Consider the following 16,047-nt stretch of genomic DNA (forward strand, 5'->3'; position numbering starts at 1 on the left):
GAAATCACAGGGTTGCATTTTGTGTATTGAAATTATTAAAACATTCTAAATTTAGTAGTACCATCAAAAGCAACGCTGACTTTTAAATGAGCGGAGCTATAAAAACTCAGAGAGAGTAAGTGAATCGCGTCGCGCTTTCAGGTGTTGAAATTCTTATTTGAATTTTGTTAATTAATCTAATAAGAACGTAATATTAATGAATAAAAGTGTATTATTATTAACTTGTATACGATAAAGGTGTGATTTCGGTTCGAAGTAGCGACTAACTTCAACTAAACATACAGCAACTGATATTGGCCTATTTAAGCCGCATTCACGAATTGGAACAAACGCTGTTGCACGACAGAGCAATTCTCAATCGCAGCAGTGAAGAAAGCAAATCACGACAAACGAAAATAAACACTTAAATAAACATAAACATTTTTTATGTTTTTTAAATTAAATAGTGCAGAAAAAGACAATTTACTTGGAGCAGCAGGTTTCTTATATGTAAACGCTAGAATTTTCAGTTTATATTGAACTTTTTGGTGTTTTGACTGGCTGTTGTCGTAGCAAGAAGTCGGCTTATACGTACTATAAGTTGGCTGTAGAATTGAAGTGAAGCGTGTATGGAATTTGTGAAAAGAGAAAGTTGGCTATAACATTGTTACAGCGCTCCAATAAGGAAGTACACGTAATCCAGCAAATCAAGTGATATAGTGAGTTGCTTTTTAGAATTTTTCATTTCTTGCGTAAAAGTATTATTTATTTTATTTTTAATTCATTGAAATTTCATCATTTTCGCTTTATTTAATAATCGGTGCATTATCGTATGCACTTTTCTTTGTTTGAATTTTGAAGTCGCTATGTTAAAAGAGAACGCAACGGAGTCTCACTCCACCTCCGCAATTGCGAATGGGAAATCATTGGCTAACGGTAAACCTGTTGCTAATGGTAAAACTGCACAATCGGAAGCAAATACTATGCCACAGCAAAAATCCGTTATAATCGCCTATATACTTTGGCTTTTTGGTGGCATATTCGGGCTACATCACCTCTATTTGCATCGCGATCGACATGCCTTCATCTGGTGGTGCACTTTGGGCGGTTATTTCGGTGTCGGTTGGTTGGCTGAAATTGTCTTAATACCGGAATATGTGCGTGATGCTAATGAGGATCCAGCATTTATTAAATCATTTGTGGCAAAATTGCAAGCAAATCGACGACCACCCTACTCGGCTAAGCGTTTCTTGGGTGAAGTTATGATTGGCTATCTCTTTGGACAAGTGCTACTCATGGCCATACCGGAAACCATATTCGCTGGCATAGATTGGGGTTTCCTGCATTGGCTTATACCGGTATTTATTTCGTTGGGCGTATGGACTGTGGGCAATATCGGACGCGAACGTGGTGTTTGGTGGCATTGTTTAATCGGTGCGGTAGTCATATATCCCACGCGCTATCTGATTTATGACGAGACATATTCTCTGCTGCTGACCGCGCTGGTTTCTGCGCTAGTTTTCGACACTTATTCCAAACAATGGTTGCGTACACCACCAAAACGGCATGGCGTTGGCGCAAGATCAGTCAAATTGACAGCTGCATTAGTGCTTTATTTCTCGTTATGGGGATGCTTCCTCTACTTCAATGGCACCATTACGGATGAGGAAGGTGGTGAAGTGCCTGTACATGAAGCTTTGCGTAATTTCCTTACTTCAGCTTGGTGGACAGATTTCACACAAGCTCTTACGGATACATATCAATATGCGCAACATCATGGCTGGTATGAGACATGGAAGGAGATTTTCGAAAGTATGGACGTGGATGGTGAGCGCAATTCCTACAAGGTGTTGGGTGTGAGTGCAACCGCCTCACAAGCTGAAATTACATCAGCATACCGGCGTCTATCCAAGGAATTCCATCCGGACAAGGTCAAAGATGAGAAATTGAAGGCGGCTGCAAATCAACAATTTATTGAAATTCAACAGGCCTATAATGTGCTGAGTAAAATCAAGTCAAGCCGTCGTCGTAAGAACAAAAAGTCCATCGATGATGAACCGATCGTGTTATAAGGAACAAATAAAAAAATTTGGAAACTCTTGTTAGCGTCCTTTAAATATATATATATATACATATCGTTTATGTATAATTAAGTATGTATTTAGTGTAGTCATCGTCATAAATTATTTAATTTATTTTATTTATTATCTGCAAAGCCCAGTTTAAAAAAATAAAAAGCACAGCGGTGCATTCGAAATATTTATTAAATAAAAAACAACATTTAAGCTTTTAATATTATTTATTTATGCTCTTATTAGAAATAAGTATGTTTCGTTTAATATTTATTAATGAAGTTGACAGTTTTAGTTGTGTCTAAAACTATATTAAAATCAATTAATATATCTTTCTATGCGATTTGATATCCAAAGCGTTTTGTTTTATTGTTGTAGAAATCGAATTTTGTTTTATATATTCCAACAACGACTTGTGTCAAGTGTAAATAGTAGAGTTAATAATTTTCTACTTCGAACATCGGATGACAACTTCAATAACACGTTTCCAGACGGATCCACATAACCGCAACGGATACTGTTCTTTAAAAGAGAACTGTCAACTCGGAAGCTTTGCTAAAAATTATTTGATTAATATTTTTCTCCGCTATAACAAAAACAGCAACTATTTCAATAAAAATTGGTATAATCTGTACCTACGACAGTTGGGTCTAAATCTAAAAAATTTGGAAATGGATACGAAATTTTAACAAAATTATTGGAGAAATATTTTCTTCTGTCACAACAACAATAGTAACTATTTTAATAAAGCTTAGAATAATATATATTTACGACAGTCGGGTCCAAGTAAAGACAATTGGAAATGGATACGAAATTTTAATACAATTATTTGAGAAACATTTTCATCCGCTATAACAACAACAACAACTACTACTTCAAGAAAAGTTAGAATAATCTGTACCCACGACAGTCGACAGCAACAACAACAACTATAATAATCAATATTTGCAATTCTTGATGAAATAATGTGAGCAACCTTAGGTTTTTGGTATTGGAAATGGATCGGAGTTCAAAAATGAATTTTGGTTGTGCCATCGCCCATTTTTGAAAGAAATTTCATGAGCTCGCAAGCTTTTGAAAAATTTATTTATGAAATTTCAAGCACATTTTCACCCATTTTCGTGATTATACTCTCGCAATGAAGTTGCTAAGAAAACATACATATAAAGTGCCATAACTAAGTAATATATAAACTTATGAAAGTTTAGCACAGATCTCTTACTAGGAAGGGGTACATTTGGTGAGTTTTTTGTACATAACTCGTAAACTGCTATATAAACTAAACTTTCTAGAGTCGTCTCCTTCAGACACTTCCTTAAACAGTCCAAAAATGGAGGCAATCGGATTACAACCATGCCCACCTCCCATATAAAGGTTATGTTGAAAACTACTAAAAATGACAGTTTCAAATGGGCGTGGCTCCGCTCACTTATGGGTCAAAACCCATATCTCCGAAACTACTCAACCAATTTCAATGAAATTCGGTTCATAATGTTTTCTTGGCTTATCAAGATATGTTATAAAAATAGGCCAACTTGGTTCACAACCACGACTACTTCCTATATACCAGAACTTTGAAGTCGATCTGAATTGTTTACTTTACAATATATAAATGAAGCACTAGTGAAGATATCGGAACAGAACTTTGCACAAATACTGCATTTATAGTGTGGTGTGTGTCTAAAAATCGAACCGAAATCGGACCATAAGTTTGCAAGGTCCCATATAACGAACATGAGGACCCCAGTGCTTCTAATAATTTTTTTACCGAAAATATAGGTAAGTCTCTCAGATATTTTCAAGAAATTTAGAGCGAATATTTTTCTGCTAATAATATGTCTCCGTATCTAAAATTAGTGAAATCAGGTCATAACTTCCCTTAGCTACCATATACCTAATTTTAGGGTTTTTAAACTTTCAATGGACTTTATACCATACATATGCCGAATATGTGGGTCAAATTGAGCGTCATATTAATAAAATTAAATAAACAAATTGCGAGAGTATAAAATCTTCGGTTACACCCGAACCTAGCTTTTCCTTACCCTGAACAGGGTATATTAAGTTTGTCACGAAGTTTGTAACACCCCGAAGGAAGCGTCGGAGGCCCTATAAATTATATAAATATATAAATGATCAGTATGTTGAACTGAGTCGATTTAGCCATGTCCGTCTGTCTGTCTGTCTGTCTGTCCGTCCGTCTGTCTGTCTGTATATATACGAACTAGTCCTTCAGTTTTTAAGATATCGTTTTGCAGATGTTATTTTCTCTTCAAGAAGCTGCTCATTTGTCGGATCTGCCGATATCGGACCACTATATCATATAGCTGCCATACAAACTGAACGATCGGAATCAAGGGCTTGTATGGAAATTTTTCGCATTTGAGGTGGTATCTTCACGAAATTTTATATGGATTACTGCTTAAGGTAATAATTTAATCTCCGAAGAAATTGTTCAGATATATAACCTTAATGTTTCTAGCAAACAATCCGGCTAAAAAGAATTAGTAAAATGTTTACTTTTTTTTACTTACTTTTTCTTACGTCTTTAGATTTGCTTAAACACATAGTTACTAAAAGAAATGCACCTGTGAAGGGTATATTAGCTTCGGTATAGCCGAAGTTAACGTATTTTTTATACTCTCGCAACAAATGTTGCTAAAGAGAGTATTATAGTTTTGTTCACATAACGGTTGTTTGTAACACCCAAAACTAAACGAGTTAGATATAGGGTTATATATACCAAAGTGATCAGGGTGAAGAGTGGAGTTCAAATCCGAATGTCTGTCTGTCCGTCCGTCCGTCCGTCCGTCTGTGCAAGCTGTAACTTGAGTAAAAATTAAGATATCTTGATGAAACTTGGCACACTTATTTCTTGGCACCATGGGAAGGTTGCTTTCGAAAATGAGCAAAATCGGAATCGAAAAACTGCTACGCCCACAAAATGGCAAAAACCGAAAACACATAAAGTGCCATAACTAAGCCATAAATAAAGCTATGAAAATAAAATTTGGTATGAAAGATCGTACTAGGAAGGGGCATATGTGGATGTAATTTTTTTGGGGAGGTGGGCGTGGCTCCGCCCCCAAATAGGTTTTTTATACATATCTCGGAAACCAAAAGAGCTATATAAACCAAACTTCCTGCAGTCATTTTTCATAGCCATTTCTTAATACAGTCCAAAAATAAAAGAAATCGGATAATAACCACGCCCACCTACCATACAAAGTTTAGGTTGAAAATTGCTAAAAGTGGGTTAACTCATTAACGAAAAACGTCAGAAACACTAAATTTCACATAAGAAATGGCAGATGGAAGCTGCACTCAGATTTTTTTACAAAATGAAAAATGGGCGTGGCGTCGCACTACTCGACCGATTTCAATGAAACTTGGTTTGTAATAGTTTCCTTACCTCCCAATAATATGTTGTGAAAATTGGCCAAATCGCTTCACAACCACGCCTACTTCCTATATACCAGAACTTTGAAGACGATCTGAATCGTTTACTTAACAATATATAAAGTAAGCACTAGTGAAGATATCGGTGCAGAACTTTACACAAATACTATGTTTATAATGTGGCAGCCCCATTCTAAAAATCGCCGAAATCGGACCATAGGTTTTTAATATATCGAACACGAGGACCTTGGTGCTTCTAACGTAATATTATGGTTTCCAACTTTCAATGGACTTTATACAATATATATGACGAATATGTGGGTCAAATTGTGTATTATATAATATAAATAAAGTTAGATAAATAAATTTCGAGAGTATAAAATGTACGGTGACACCCGAACCTAGCTCTCTGGTCTTCTGCATCTAAACTGTAAAATAACAATACACCAACGTGTTCTTTAAACTAAAACAAACAGATTTATTTATTACATCGTAAAATTATATTTATTTATTGATTTTGTAATATTACGTAAACATTATACTACAGATTGCAATTTATGCTATCGAATTGTATATTTCAATAGTGTTTTTTTATTAACATATCTTTATGTATATATATACTATATAGTATTTATATATAATTTTATTCAATACAATTGCTTTTACCACTTCACTTCCCTTTTCATAACTATGCATATACTTAAAAATTTTATCTTCATATGCGTACAATATACATACGCATACAATTTTTAATACGATATGATTTTTTTTCTTTAATATAAATATATATATATGTATGTATATATTTAGTATATTGCAATAGTAATTGTAATTACATAATATATTACGCATGAAGTCCACACATTTTTCACTTGCTTATTGTCGTTTACAGTTATATAGCTGCTATCCATATAAGATAATTGTATATCAGAACTTGTAAGTATGTGGTTTTTTGAATTAACTTCAAATAATACATAGGTATGTACATAGTTAAGGTGAACAAGTGTGCGGAAGGAAGTGTAAGGTTGCAATACAACTACTTAAAGGACTATAATAAAAATGCAGGTTATGTAATTACATACATATGCAATTACAAGAAGAGGAAAAATAAAACAGTTTGCATACGTATTTATGAGCGTAAAAGTACTAAATATAATAGTAGGCGAAGAATTAGTAAATAATTTAGTTTTTTTTTTTTTCTTTTTAATTTAAATTAAATTTTATTACAAGAAAATGAGACTGAGCAGGCTGTGTGAAAGGAAGCCGCGGAGTTTGCGCGTAGTAAAAACAGTAAAATTTTCAAAATTTCTAGAGACAGCGAAAGTTGAGAAAGAAAAAATAAATTTATTTTTTTTTTAACTTTTCCACAAAGGTAAGGTGTTTAGAAATATAATGAGTAATACACAGTTAGGGTGATAGTAAAGTATAAGCTATTTTCTCTCAAACAAAAAAAATAAAAGAAAAACAAGCATCACTTAAACATTAACATTATAATACTGAGCAAAATATATAAGTACATTTTATGTTACTCATTGTGAATCATACTCGTATATTTCTTTGCGTTTTTTTTTTTGTTTTTTACTAACAACAATTTTTTTTCAATTATCCTTTTTATTTCATGTTTTAAACATAAATTTTTATTTTTATGGTTTTAAAAACAAATTTGGAATTTTAAAATTTTTTTTAAATTAATTTGAATTTAAATTTTTAATTATTGTATCTAATTTTTTTAATTATTGTATTTAATTTTTTTAATTACTGTATTTAATTTTTTAATTATTGTATTTAATTTTTTTAATTATTGTAGTTAATTTTTGAATTTTTGCATTAATTTTTTTAATTATTGTATTTAATTTTTGTAATTAATTTAAATTGTTTTAATTATTGAATTTCAAATTTTAACTATTGAATTTAATTTTTTAATGATAGTATTTAATTTTTTAATTAATTTATTTCAATTTGTAATTATCGCATTCAATTGTTTTTCAATTATTATATTTAATTCTTTAATTATTGTATATAATTGTTTTTAATTATTGCATTAAATCTTTTTAATTATTGTATTTAATTTTTTTAATTATTGTATTTAATTTTTCAATTATTGTATATAATTTTTTTAATTATTGCATTTAATTTTTAATTATCGCATTCAATTTTTTTTTAATTATTCCATTTCAATTTGTAATTAACGCTTTTAATGATTTTAATTTTAACTTTTATGCTGCGGAATATTTATTGTGTTACTATTTTTACTACAATTTCAGCTTCTCGTAAGCAAAAACAAAAAAAAAAATATTTTTCAAAATTTGTGCGCGCATAAAAACGGATTTTAAATTTATTTAAAATAAAAACAACATAAATTTAAATTTTTGTTAATTATGCGCGCCAAATACTATTCTTTACTCTATTTTTTTTTTCATTTAAATAGCACGTTTTCTTCTAGTAATTTTGTGCTTTATTTTTGTTTTTGCAATTATATATATTTTTTTGTTTTTGAGCGTTGGTTTCACATTTTATACCTATATATTTTTATACTAAAGTAGACTTAAGCGCTAAGCGGTTGACTTAAAACTATATTTTATGTATATATATGTATGTATGTGTATTATAATTTTGTTTTGCCCGTTAAGGAGCGCTAAAGTTTGTATACTTCAATATTTTCGTTTTGTCTTTAAACATTTTTTTTTTCATTATTATATAACACCTTCGAAAAGGCCGCTGTTTTAATAGTTTACAGTGTTTTCATTTAGATTTTGTTCATTTATTTTGTAGGCGCCAGTGGTGTGTGTGTATGTGGAGCTTTTAAGCTGCGAAAAAACACACCATTAGCCTCACAAGTTTTTAATATAAATTTTTAGCATTTCTTTTCTTCTTTGCAATGGAAGTCAATTTTTGAAGGCGCTTTTTTTGTTTTTGTAATGCTTTAAAAAATCGAAAATTTTTTAAAAGCTTTTTCTGCGCAGCTTTTGTTTTTGTACAGTAAATATTTTTTTACAATTTCTCTTCGTCTTTTTTCGTTTTCTACAGTACTTTTCACTTCCATTTACCGTAATTATTGCGTTATTTCCTTTCGCTTTACTTATTTACAATTTGCTTTTTAGTAGCTTTTAAGCTTTTTTTTATGTTCTGAGTGGTCTTTTACTATGTTAACGTGTGTGCTGTGTGTGTGTATTTGTGTGCTTTCGCAAGTGTGTTTTGCAATGTTTCTATTGTACTTATTGAACTAAATAACTACTAAACTTTATAACACATTACTTGCAATCATAACTGTTTAATTATTAATTACTTCTTCTACTAGTATTTACTTTAAACTTGTGTCTTTTTGTATGCAAAATAGTATACAATTCAACAAAGTAACAACTGGGTGAGGAGGGAGGGAGCAGGCGAAAAATGCTTGAAACTCGTGCTTCCACACAAAAGTTCACTTTCAAAGCTTTTATGAAAATGAATTTTTGATTTATGCTCTTTTTCATGCATTCTTCTTACTACTCTCTCTACATGCAAATATATGTATATATGCGCCCTTTTATAAAAGAGCGCTTTTCTTGTAGTCTAAATAAAGCAACAAAAAAACGAAAAAGTAATCAAACACGCTTACACGTCAACACTTAAAAGCTCTCTTAGGAGATTAACAAACAAAAACAAAAGCTTTCATCGTTTGAATGTCTATATATATATGTGTGCGGGTGTGGCTTGTGGTGCTTTTATGCTTTCAACATTAGAGCTTTCATGATTTCAACATTAGAGCTTTTAGCACTAGAGCTTTCATACTTTTAACATTAGAGCTTTTATGCTTTCCGTCATCAGAGCTTTTATGCTTTTAGCACTAGAGCTTTCATATTTTTAACATTAGAGCTTTCATCCTTTCAGCACTAGAGCTTTCATGTTTTCAGCACAGAAATAAGAGCTTTTACAAGCCTACACCAAACATCAAACTTTCACTTGCATACCAACGTATGCATTGTACATACATGCATACATGCCGGGTTGCATTTACTTTATGGAAGGCGTTTTTGTTTTTGCAGATGCGTGAATGTGTGAGTATGTTGTATGTGTGTGTATGTATGTGTTTATGTATGCGGAAGTGGACTTAGAAATGCGTCACAACAATATCTTCTTCGAGATCATCCAACTCATCGTCGGTCTCCTCCACTTCGGCGGTGGCATTAGCCTCGGCAGCAGCTGCTGCGGCAGCGGCTTCCTTCTCCTTGGCGGCAGCCTCCAATTTCTCTTGTTTCTTGACTTTGCGTTGCTACAAAGAAAAAAGAATTACGTTTAATAAAAATTCAGCGTTTACAAAGCACCTCAGCACTTACCTTTCTTCTGTGCAGAATCTCTACGATGGTGTAGCCCACGCATCCCAAAGCCAACACAGCCAAGAGCACATAAAGCTTCATGCGCGCACACAATGTTGTGGCATATGCATAGGCGATGACAAAACCGGCAGACTCCCAGAGCCGATAGTTGGAGAAGGCCGCTTCCTTGTTGCGGCGGAAGAGCAAACCGTAAAGACCGTTAATTTGTGTCTGCCACACAGCATCACCGACACCCCACAAACCAGACATAGCGTAGAAGATGAGTGGATTTTCGGGACTGGGACGCCAGAATAATTCCACTGAGATGAGTGTGAAGTGCACTACAGCGCCAAGTATAATAATGGGTAGACGGCCAATATATTTCATCACTGAACCGAAGAGAATCGAGCAAATCGCATTGACCACACCGAAACAGATCATGACGAAACCGATTTGATGGATACCCAAAGCGCACGATACATAAGCTTGTGTGAAATCAGCACCGATGAAAGCCTGTTCCATGCCAATGAAAACGGTAATGGGAATGAGCAATTGCTGGTTGGGTTTCTTCATTTGACGGAAAGTGGCCGAAAGCAATTCCATGCCAGACAATTCTTGTGCCGACTGTGAGCCCTTACGTTTCTCACCATAACGTTTAAGTGGATCCAAGAAGATGGCAATAATGGCAACAGCAGCAATGATACAGGACAAGTAGATCATGGAGATTTCGAAGATTTCATGATCTGGTGGGCGATTCAAGTTGCCGTGTCCACCATTGGTATGTTGCACACAGAAGTTGGCACCACACTCACGCAGATCCTCTTCGGAAATGGTTGCATTGGCATCGCCACCACTGCCATGAGCGCCGCTCGAAAGCACTGCAATGTAAAGAAAAAGCAATTAGTTAAACAACGAGTTCGGCAATGAAACAAACTATGGCACTAATAGAACAAACTGTCAAATCAAATTCATCAAATCTTACTTTTGCGTTCTTAAATCGCGTTCTCATTTAATATAAATACTTTTAGAGCAAAATCAATTATTATTTGACTTACCCAAACTCGAGATCAGATTTCCCCACAGTTCGGCCGTTTGCCAGGCCAAGAAGAAGAAGCCGAAGAACCGTACAATAATCGCATCCACAGCTTGTTCGGTGATTTTCGCATAAACTTGACCGACCTGTGTCAAATAGGTGGCCTTAGATGCCCACATAGGTGCGGCACCCAGACCGACTAGTATACCAGCAGGAACCAATGTGTAGAATCTGTGGGAAAATTGAGTAGGAGTTTAAGTTAGAGTTTAGTTAGTATTAAAAAATATGCTGGTAGACGCCAAAAGAGTGTTTTAGAGCGCGTTGGATGAAAACAAATATTTTGTGTCGTCACTTTAGCATTAACAGTAACGTTTATTGGAAAATGTTTGGAGAGTAAATATGCTAAGCGCTGTTTTTTGTCCACAATCAACGGTTAGTTGAGCGGTTACCGTAAATATACGCTATTGTGACGTCAGCAAATACGCTCTCATTACATAATTCAATGAGCAACGTTTCAATAAGCCATATATGAGTATGCGTTGCATTCTCTCTCTCACTCTCTCTCTTGTACACTCTTTTAGCGTCAGTTATGCATTACAACAATAATAACAAACAACTTACTTTGGGAACAATTGGAAGGCAATGTACGGCGCATAGCACAGCATACTGAAGACCAGCGTCCATTTCACAGTCAATTTGCGTATAATAAGTGTGGGTAGGAAGATGCATGAGACGACGAGCGCCGCATAAATGGCGCTCAACGACACAGTGCCTAAGCCATCTTTGGCATTAATCGAGGACTGTAAATTGGCCGTGCCCTGGTTGACGGAAACCATACAAGACAAGCATATGTAAAGTTGATATAGAAAAAAATGTAAAGAAAAAAAGAAAAGAAATGTTGCATAAATATATATGTATGTGTGTGTGTGTAAGAAAACAAAGAGAAAGTAAATTTTAATAGTATAAACATGTGCGCGTTTGTATGTATTTTTTATTTATTTTTATTTTTTTTTTTTTACTTTTTTTAATGCCTGCGCCAGTGTCTTGGCCAGTGCGTGCGTATGTTAATATATTTCTTTTTATTTTATTTCATTTCATTTGTGTTTTCAACTATAAAAAAACGCGTGAATTTTACAATATTTTCGTTTACAGGTGCGCATGGACACACATACATACATACATACGCACACACATTTATACTTATATATGGTTTATAGGTTATGCATATGACATTTTTTTTTGCCTGGCTTACCTGAAACGCTGTGAATTGTACCATGAATGCAAATGATATGATGGAGATATTTTTCAAAATGCGCCATTTTTCGCCCGGATTTAAAATGACTTTCTCTCTGAGTGATGCTGTGTCTGGCTCAAAACCAGCTTTTGGCTGTAAATAAAAAAATGAGCGTAAAATTGATTAAAAAAATACAGTTTTTTTGCGTGTAAAACTTAAAAATATATATTGAAATTACATATATACAAAACTAGGTTAAATGCAATAGCGTTTGATTGAAAAATCAAGTGCGTTCGAAAAAAAAATGCAAAAAACGGTTATCTAATATTTTTGCAAACACCCTGTAGCCCACCATGCGCATGAGGATCGCATGAAAATGTATCGGCGGTAGGAGGAGCATCGTTAACGCTGTCGCTGAAATCACGGAACACTGCTGGCCGCCTATAGCCTGCAGTTCGCTTTTTAAGCAAAGCTCATTGGTTGACTTCGCTACTCCAAAGCTGAGCAGCTTCTTTATTTTTATGGTTTTAAACAAAATCTTTTTGCCATAATTCGTTATTTTATTTTTGCGCTTATTTTGCTGTCGCATTATAATTAATTTTAACTGCTCGATTTGCATACTGGCGCGTCTGCTCAGCATTCGTCTATGAAACAACTTGCTTTGTGTGCCGCAGGCAATATAAATTAAAATAAAACAATATTTAATGTAGTCAAAATGCTGAACATTTTCACCCCAAATGCAGACTAATTAAAAATCCTATGACATATTTAATTCGCGCGTAGAATACGTTTGCCTAAGAAGTGGTGCAAAAATAGTTTTGAAATCATTTTCTTGTTTTTTTTTTTTTTAATTTTCATATTTTATTTCTTTGTTTACCATTTGTGGTATTTGCTGTGTCATTGAATGTTGTTTGAAATATATTTATGGTTTTTCTATTTACATAAACATCTCTACTTTTTATATGGTTAAATATTGACTGTTAATTCCTTGCATAACTTCACCTTTTGACCTTTAACTAAATTATTTACAGTAATTTTAAAAGACATTGCAATTTGTATTCGAAAATTGTGTTAAGCTGTAATTGACTGCGCAATAGTAGATAAAAAATAAAAAAAAAAGTTTAAACAAATTAAAAAAAATAAAAATATGATTTCTTCTACGTTACACAAAAAAATATAATTTAATTAATTCAAAATTTGAAATTTGAACAAAAAAGTTTGTCTTATTTAATAGTGCAATATTCTAAGCGATATACACTTAGGAAATTCCGACCATTAGGCCACGTCAGTATGAATGTAAAACTTTAAATGCATTTATCTCAAAACTCAATTTTTCATGTCGGTAGACACGATTTTTCAAAAAGTTGTGAAGCGTTTTTGTTCAAATTTTGCACATATCTTTGGAATAACATTATCTAGTTAATTAACGAAGAATCTTTTTTATGTTTAGTGCAACTTGTTTTTCGAGCCAATATATGCCAACTTATGTCAAAAATTAAAATTTCAATATTTTCTTTTTTATTCGTTCATTAACTAGTTTTATCCATATACTATCGAAATATTTTTGGTTTATTAATTTTAGATGAACCTATCATGAGTTCTGATGTCTACCGCAAGACCTTTTTTTTTGAACACGTCATGGGAGATGAGGTGCTAACGGCTGAGTTTTCGGAATTTTTAAATAAAAAATTCACAAATTACTGTTTAAACTTGTATCTTTGATATACTGAATCATTTCATTTAAATCAAATATATGATTGTGTATATTAAAAAAAAAAATTAAATATCCTTGTTTTCAGCCTCTGAAACCCACCTAACCCCTTAAGCTTTACAGGTTTCTCATTTGAAACGGTATTTTTTCGAATTTGAAAATTTATTTCAATCTTAACTTAAATCTTAAATTTGCTTTTTGGTTAAATTTTGTTTTTTTGAAACAAAATCGCTAAAATTTTAACCAAATTGTCTACAATTCTCCAAATTGTCATTTAAATAGTGAATGTTATAAATTTATCAAATTATAAAACTTTTCTAAAATATTTTATATATAATTGTTGTATTTTAAAATATTTATCAAATATTATTTTTTTTTTATAAAAAATGTAATTTATTTTCTTCTTGGAATAATTAATTTTTATTTAACTTATATTTTTATTACACATTAATTAATTAATTTTTTTGTTATTTTTATTTTTATTATATTAATTTTGTTTAATTTTTTTAAATTTAATTTCATTTACTTTGAATAAATTTTGTTCAATTTATATAATATTTTTTTTTTAATTTTTTTTAATAGAATATATATATATATTTTGGAATAATTAATTTTAAATCTAATTTTTTTAATATTTTTATATATTATATATTTTTAAATATTAATTAATTAATTAATTAATTTTTATTTTCATTATCTTTTATTTTTATTTTTTTTATAAATTAAATTAAATTAATATAATAAAAATAAATTAAAAAAAATTAATTTAATTTACTTTAAATAAATTTTGTTCAATTTAATTTAATTTAATTTGTATCTTATTTCGTTTATTTATTTTTATTTTCTAATTTGTTAACCTTGATTCTTTTTTCAAGCCGCGACAGAGTGATTCTGAAGCTAGGCAGCAAAAATATATTTTTTATTTTCAAATCATTATCCTGCGGCAGGCAAGTTTAATATTTCATAACAAAATAGCTTCGGTGCTTCTAAAAATGAAAATTAAAAAGCTATTTAGCTTAATTTGACGAAAGCGTAATATTAAAAATATTATTTTTATTTTTATTAGATTTAATATATTTTGTTGTTGTTAAAAATAATATTTTTATTATTATTAGTAATATTTTTGTTGTTTTTATGTGATTATTTTTATAATTTTTTCTGTGTTTATTTTAATGTTATATTTTAATAAAAATTATTATTTTTATTTTTTTTGGTATTAAAAATATTTATGCATTTATTTTTATAATTATTATAATACTCATTTAATTATTTATTTATTTTTTGTATTTAATCCTACATTTTTTTCAGCCCATATCTCTTTTGTTATCAACCATTTTATTTTCAGTTAATTAAATTTCAAATATTTATTTTATATGCATTTTATTTTATAATTATTATAATACTATATATATGTATACAAATATTTGCACCAACCTACTGATTTATATATATATTTTTTACCTATTTTCCTCAAATATACATTACAATAGCTGTACATATGCAATTTATTTATTTATTCTGTTTTCATGCACAAAAACCTTGCACAAGTTCAAGTACCCTCACGTTCAGGACCCTAAAATGCTGTCGCAATACGCCATTTACACATGCTACAATTTATTTTCGTACGAAATACACGAAATACACCTGTACAAATACGCACTTGTTTAACGACATACATACGTGTGTATACTTATATAAATATTTTTTTTTTTTTATTTTTTTTGTTGTTCTGCTGTATTTCTTTACTTGTATATACTGAATTTGAGTAATAAATTTTCTTTCATTTTTATTTACAATATGTACGTACAATTGAGACGAATGAGCCAATTGAACAAAATGAAAAGTTTTGGTGTAATGACATCTTCGGCAACCTTCATGCGTCACGGCTCGAACTAGTGAAAAATTGTGTGTGCTCTTGCGGCGCCCGTGAAAAAGTTCACATACGACAAATTAACACAAATACTGCGTATAACGGTATGTACGCGTTTCAACGCGCTCTAACTCAAATGCAATGTGACGGACGAACGCGACGCGGACAGTTATACTACGTCACAGCACGAAAACGCACAGTATAATGCACCAAGCAACGACGGCAAGGACGAACGACAAGTTTTGAAATAGTTTATTATGTGTTCTGCTGCTTTATTGCACACTGCTTTTCACATTCAAATAACTGTATTATGTGTGTGTGCTTATTTTCAATTTTTCTAGTATTTTTTTCGACAATTTTCTTTAAAACACACGCGCTTCTTCCGCCAACGGAAATACTTCTAATATTAGCTGAAGGAACACTTTGCAAATTCACCGTTATATATTAATATGTA

The 16,047-nt window shown here is 31.6% G+C and overlaps 2 protein-coding genes across 5 annotated transcripts in view; one reads left to right on the forward strand and one right to left on the reverse strand.

Moving 5' to 3' along the window:
* The first annotated feature begins 91 nt into the window (after positions 1-91).
* Positions 92-2,307, forward strand: LOC105210642 (dnaJ homolog subfamily C member 22). The gene is made up of 2 exons (XM_011181723.3): positions 92-698; positions 841-2,307. The coding sequence occupies exon 2, from the start codon at positions 846-848 to the stop codon at positions 2,049-2,051; it is 1,206 nt and encodes a 401-aa protein (XP_011180025.1). The 5' UTR covers positions 92-698; positions 841-845; the 3' UTR covers positions 2,052-2,307.
* Positions 2,308-6,228: 3,921 nt separating this feature from the next.
* The window catches only part of LOC105210641 (UNC93-like protein), an 84,083-nt gene continuing 74,264 nt past the window's right edge, over positions 6,229-16,047 (reverse strand). For 3 of the 4 annotated variants that reach the window (XM_054231375.1, XM_054231374.1, XM_054231376.1), the window contains 5 exons: positions 12,031-12,165; positions 11,400-11,596; positions 10,801-11,009; positions 9,767-10,623; positions 6,229-9,702 (listed from right to left, as the gene is read on the reverse strand). In XM_054231375.1, coding sequence (XP_054087350.1) covers positions 9,541-9,702; positions 9,767-10,623; positions 10,801-11,009; positions 11,400-11,596; positions 12,031-12,165 — 1,560 coding nt within the window. In that variant the 3' untranslated portion in view covers positions 6,229-9,540. Of the gene's footprint in view, positions 9,703-9,766; positions 10,624-10,800; positions 11,010-11,399; positions 11,597-12,030; positions 12,166-15,530; positions 15,897-16,047 lie in introns of those variants that run through there. The other variant, XM_054231373.1, reaches the window with a different exon arrangement.

Source organism: Zeugodacus cucurbitae, chromosome 5, assembly GCF_028554725.1.
Source record: "Zeugodacus cucurbitae isolate PBARC_wt_2022May chromosome 5, idZeuCucr1.2, whole genome shotgun sequence".
Lineage (NCBI taxonomy): Eukaryota > Metazoa > Arthropoda > Insecta > Diptera > Tephritidae > Zeugodacus > Zeugodacus cucurbitae.

Coding starts and splice junctions, on each gene's coding strand:
- LOC105210642 (XM_011181723.3), top strand. CDS start 846: ATGTTAAAAGAGAACGCAACGGAGTCTCACTCCACCTCCGCAATTGCG.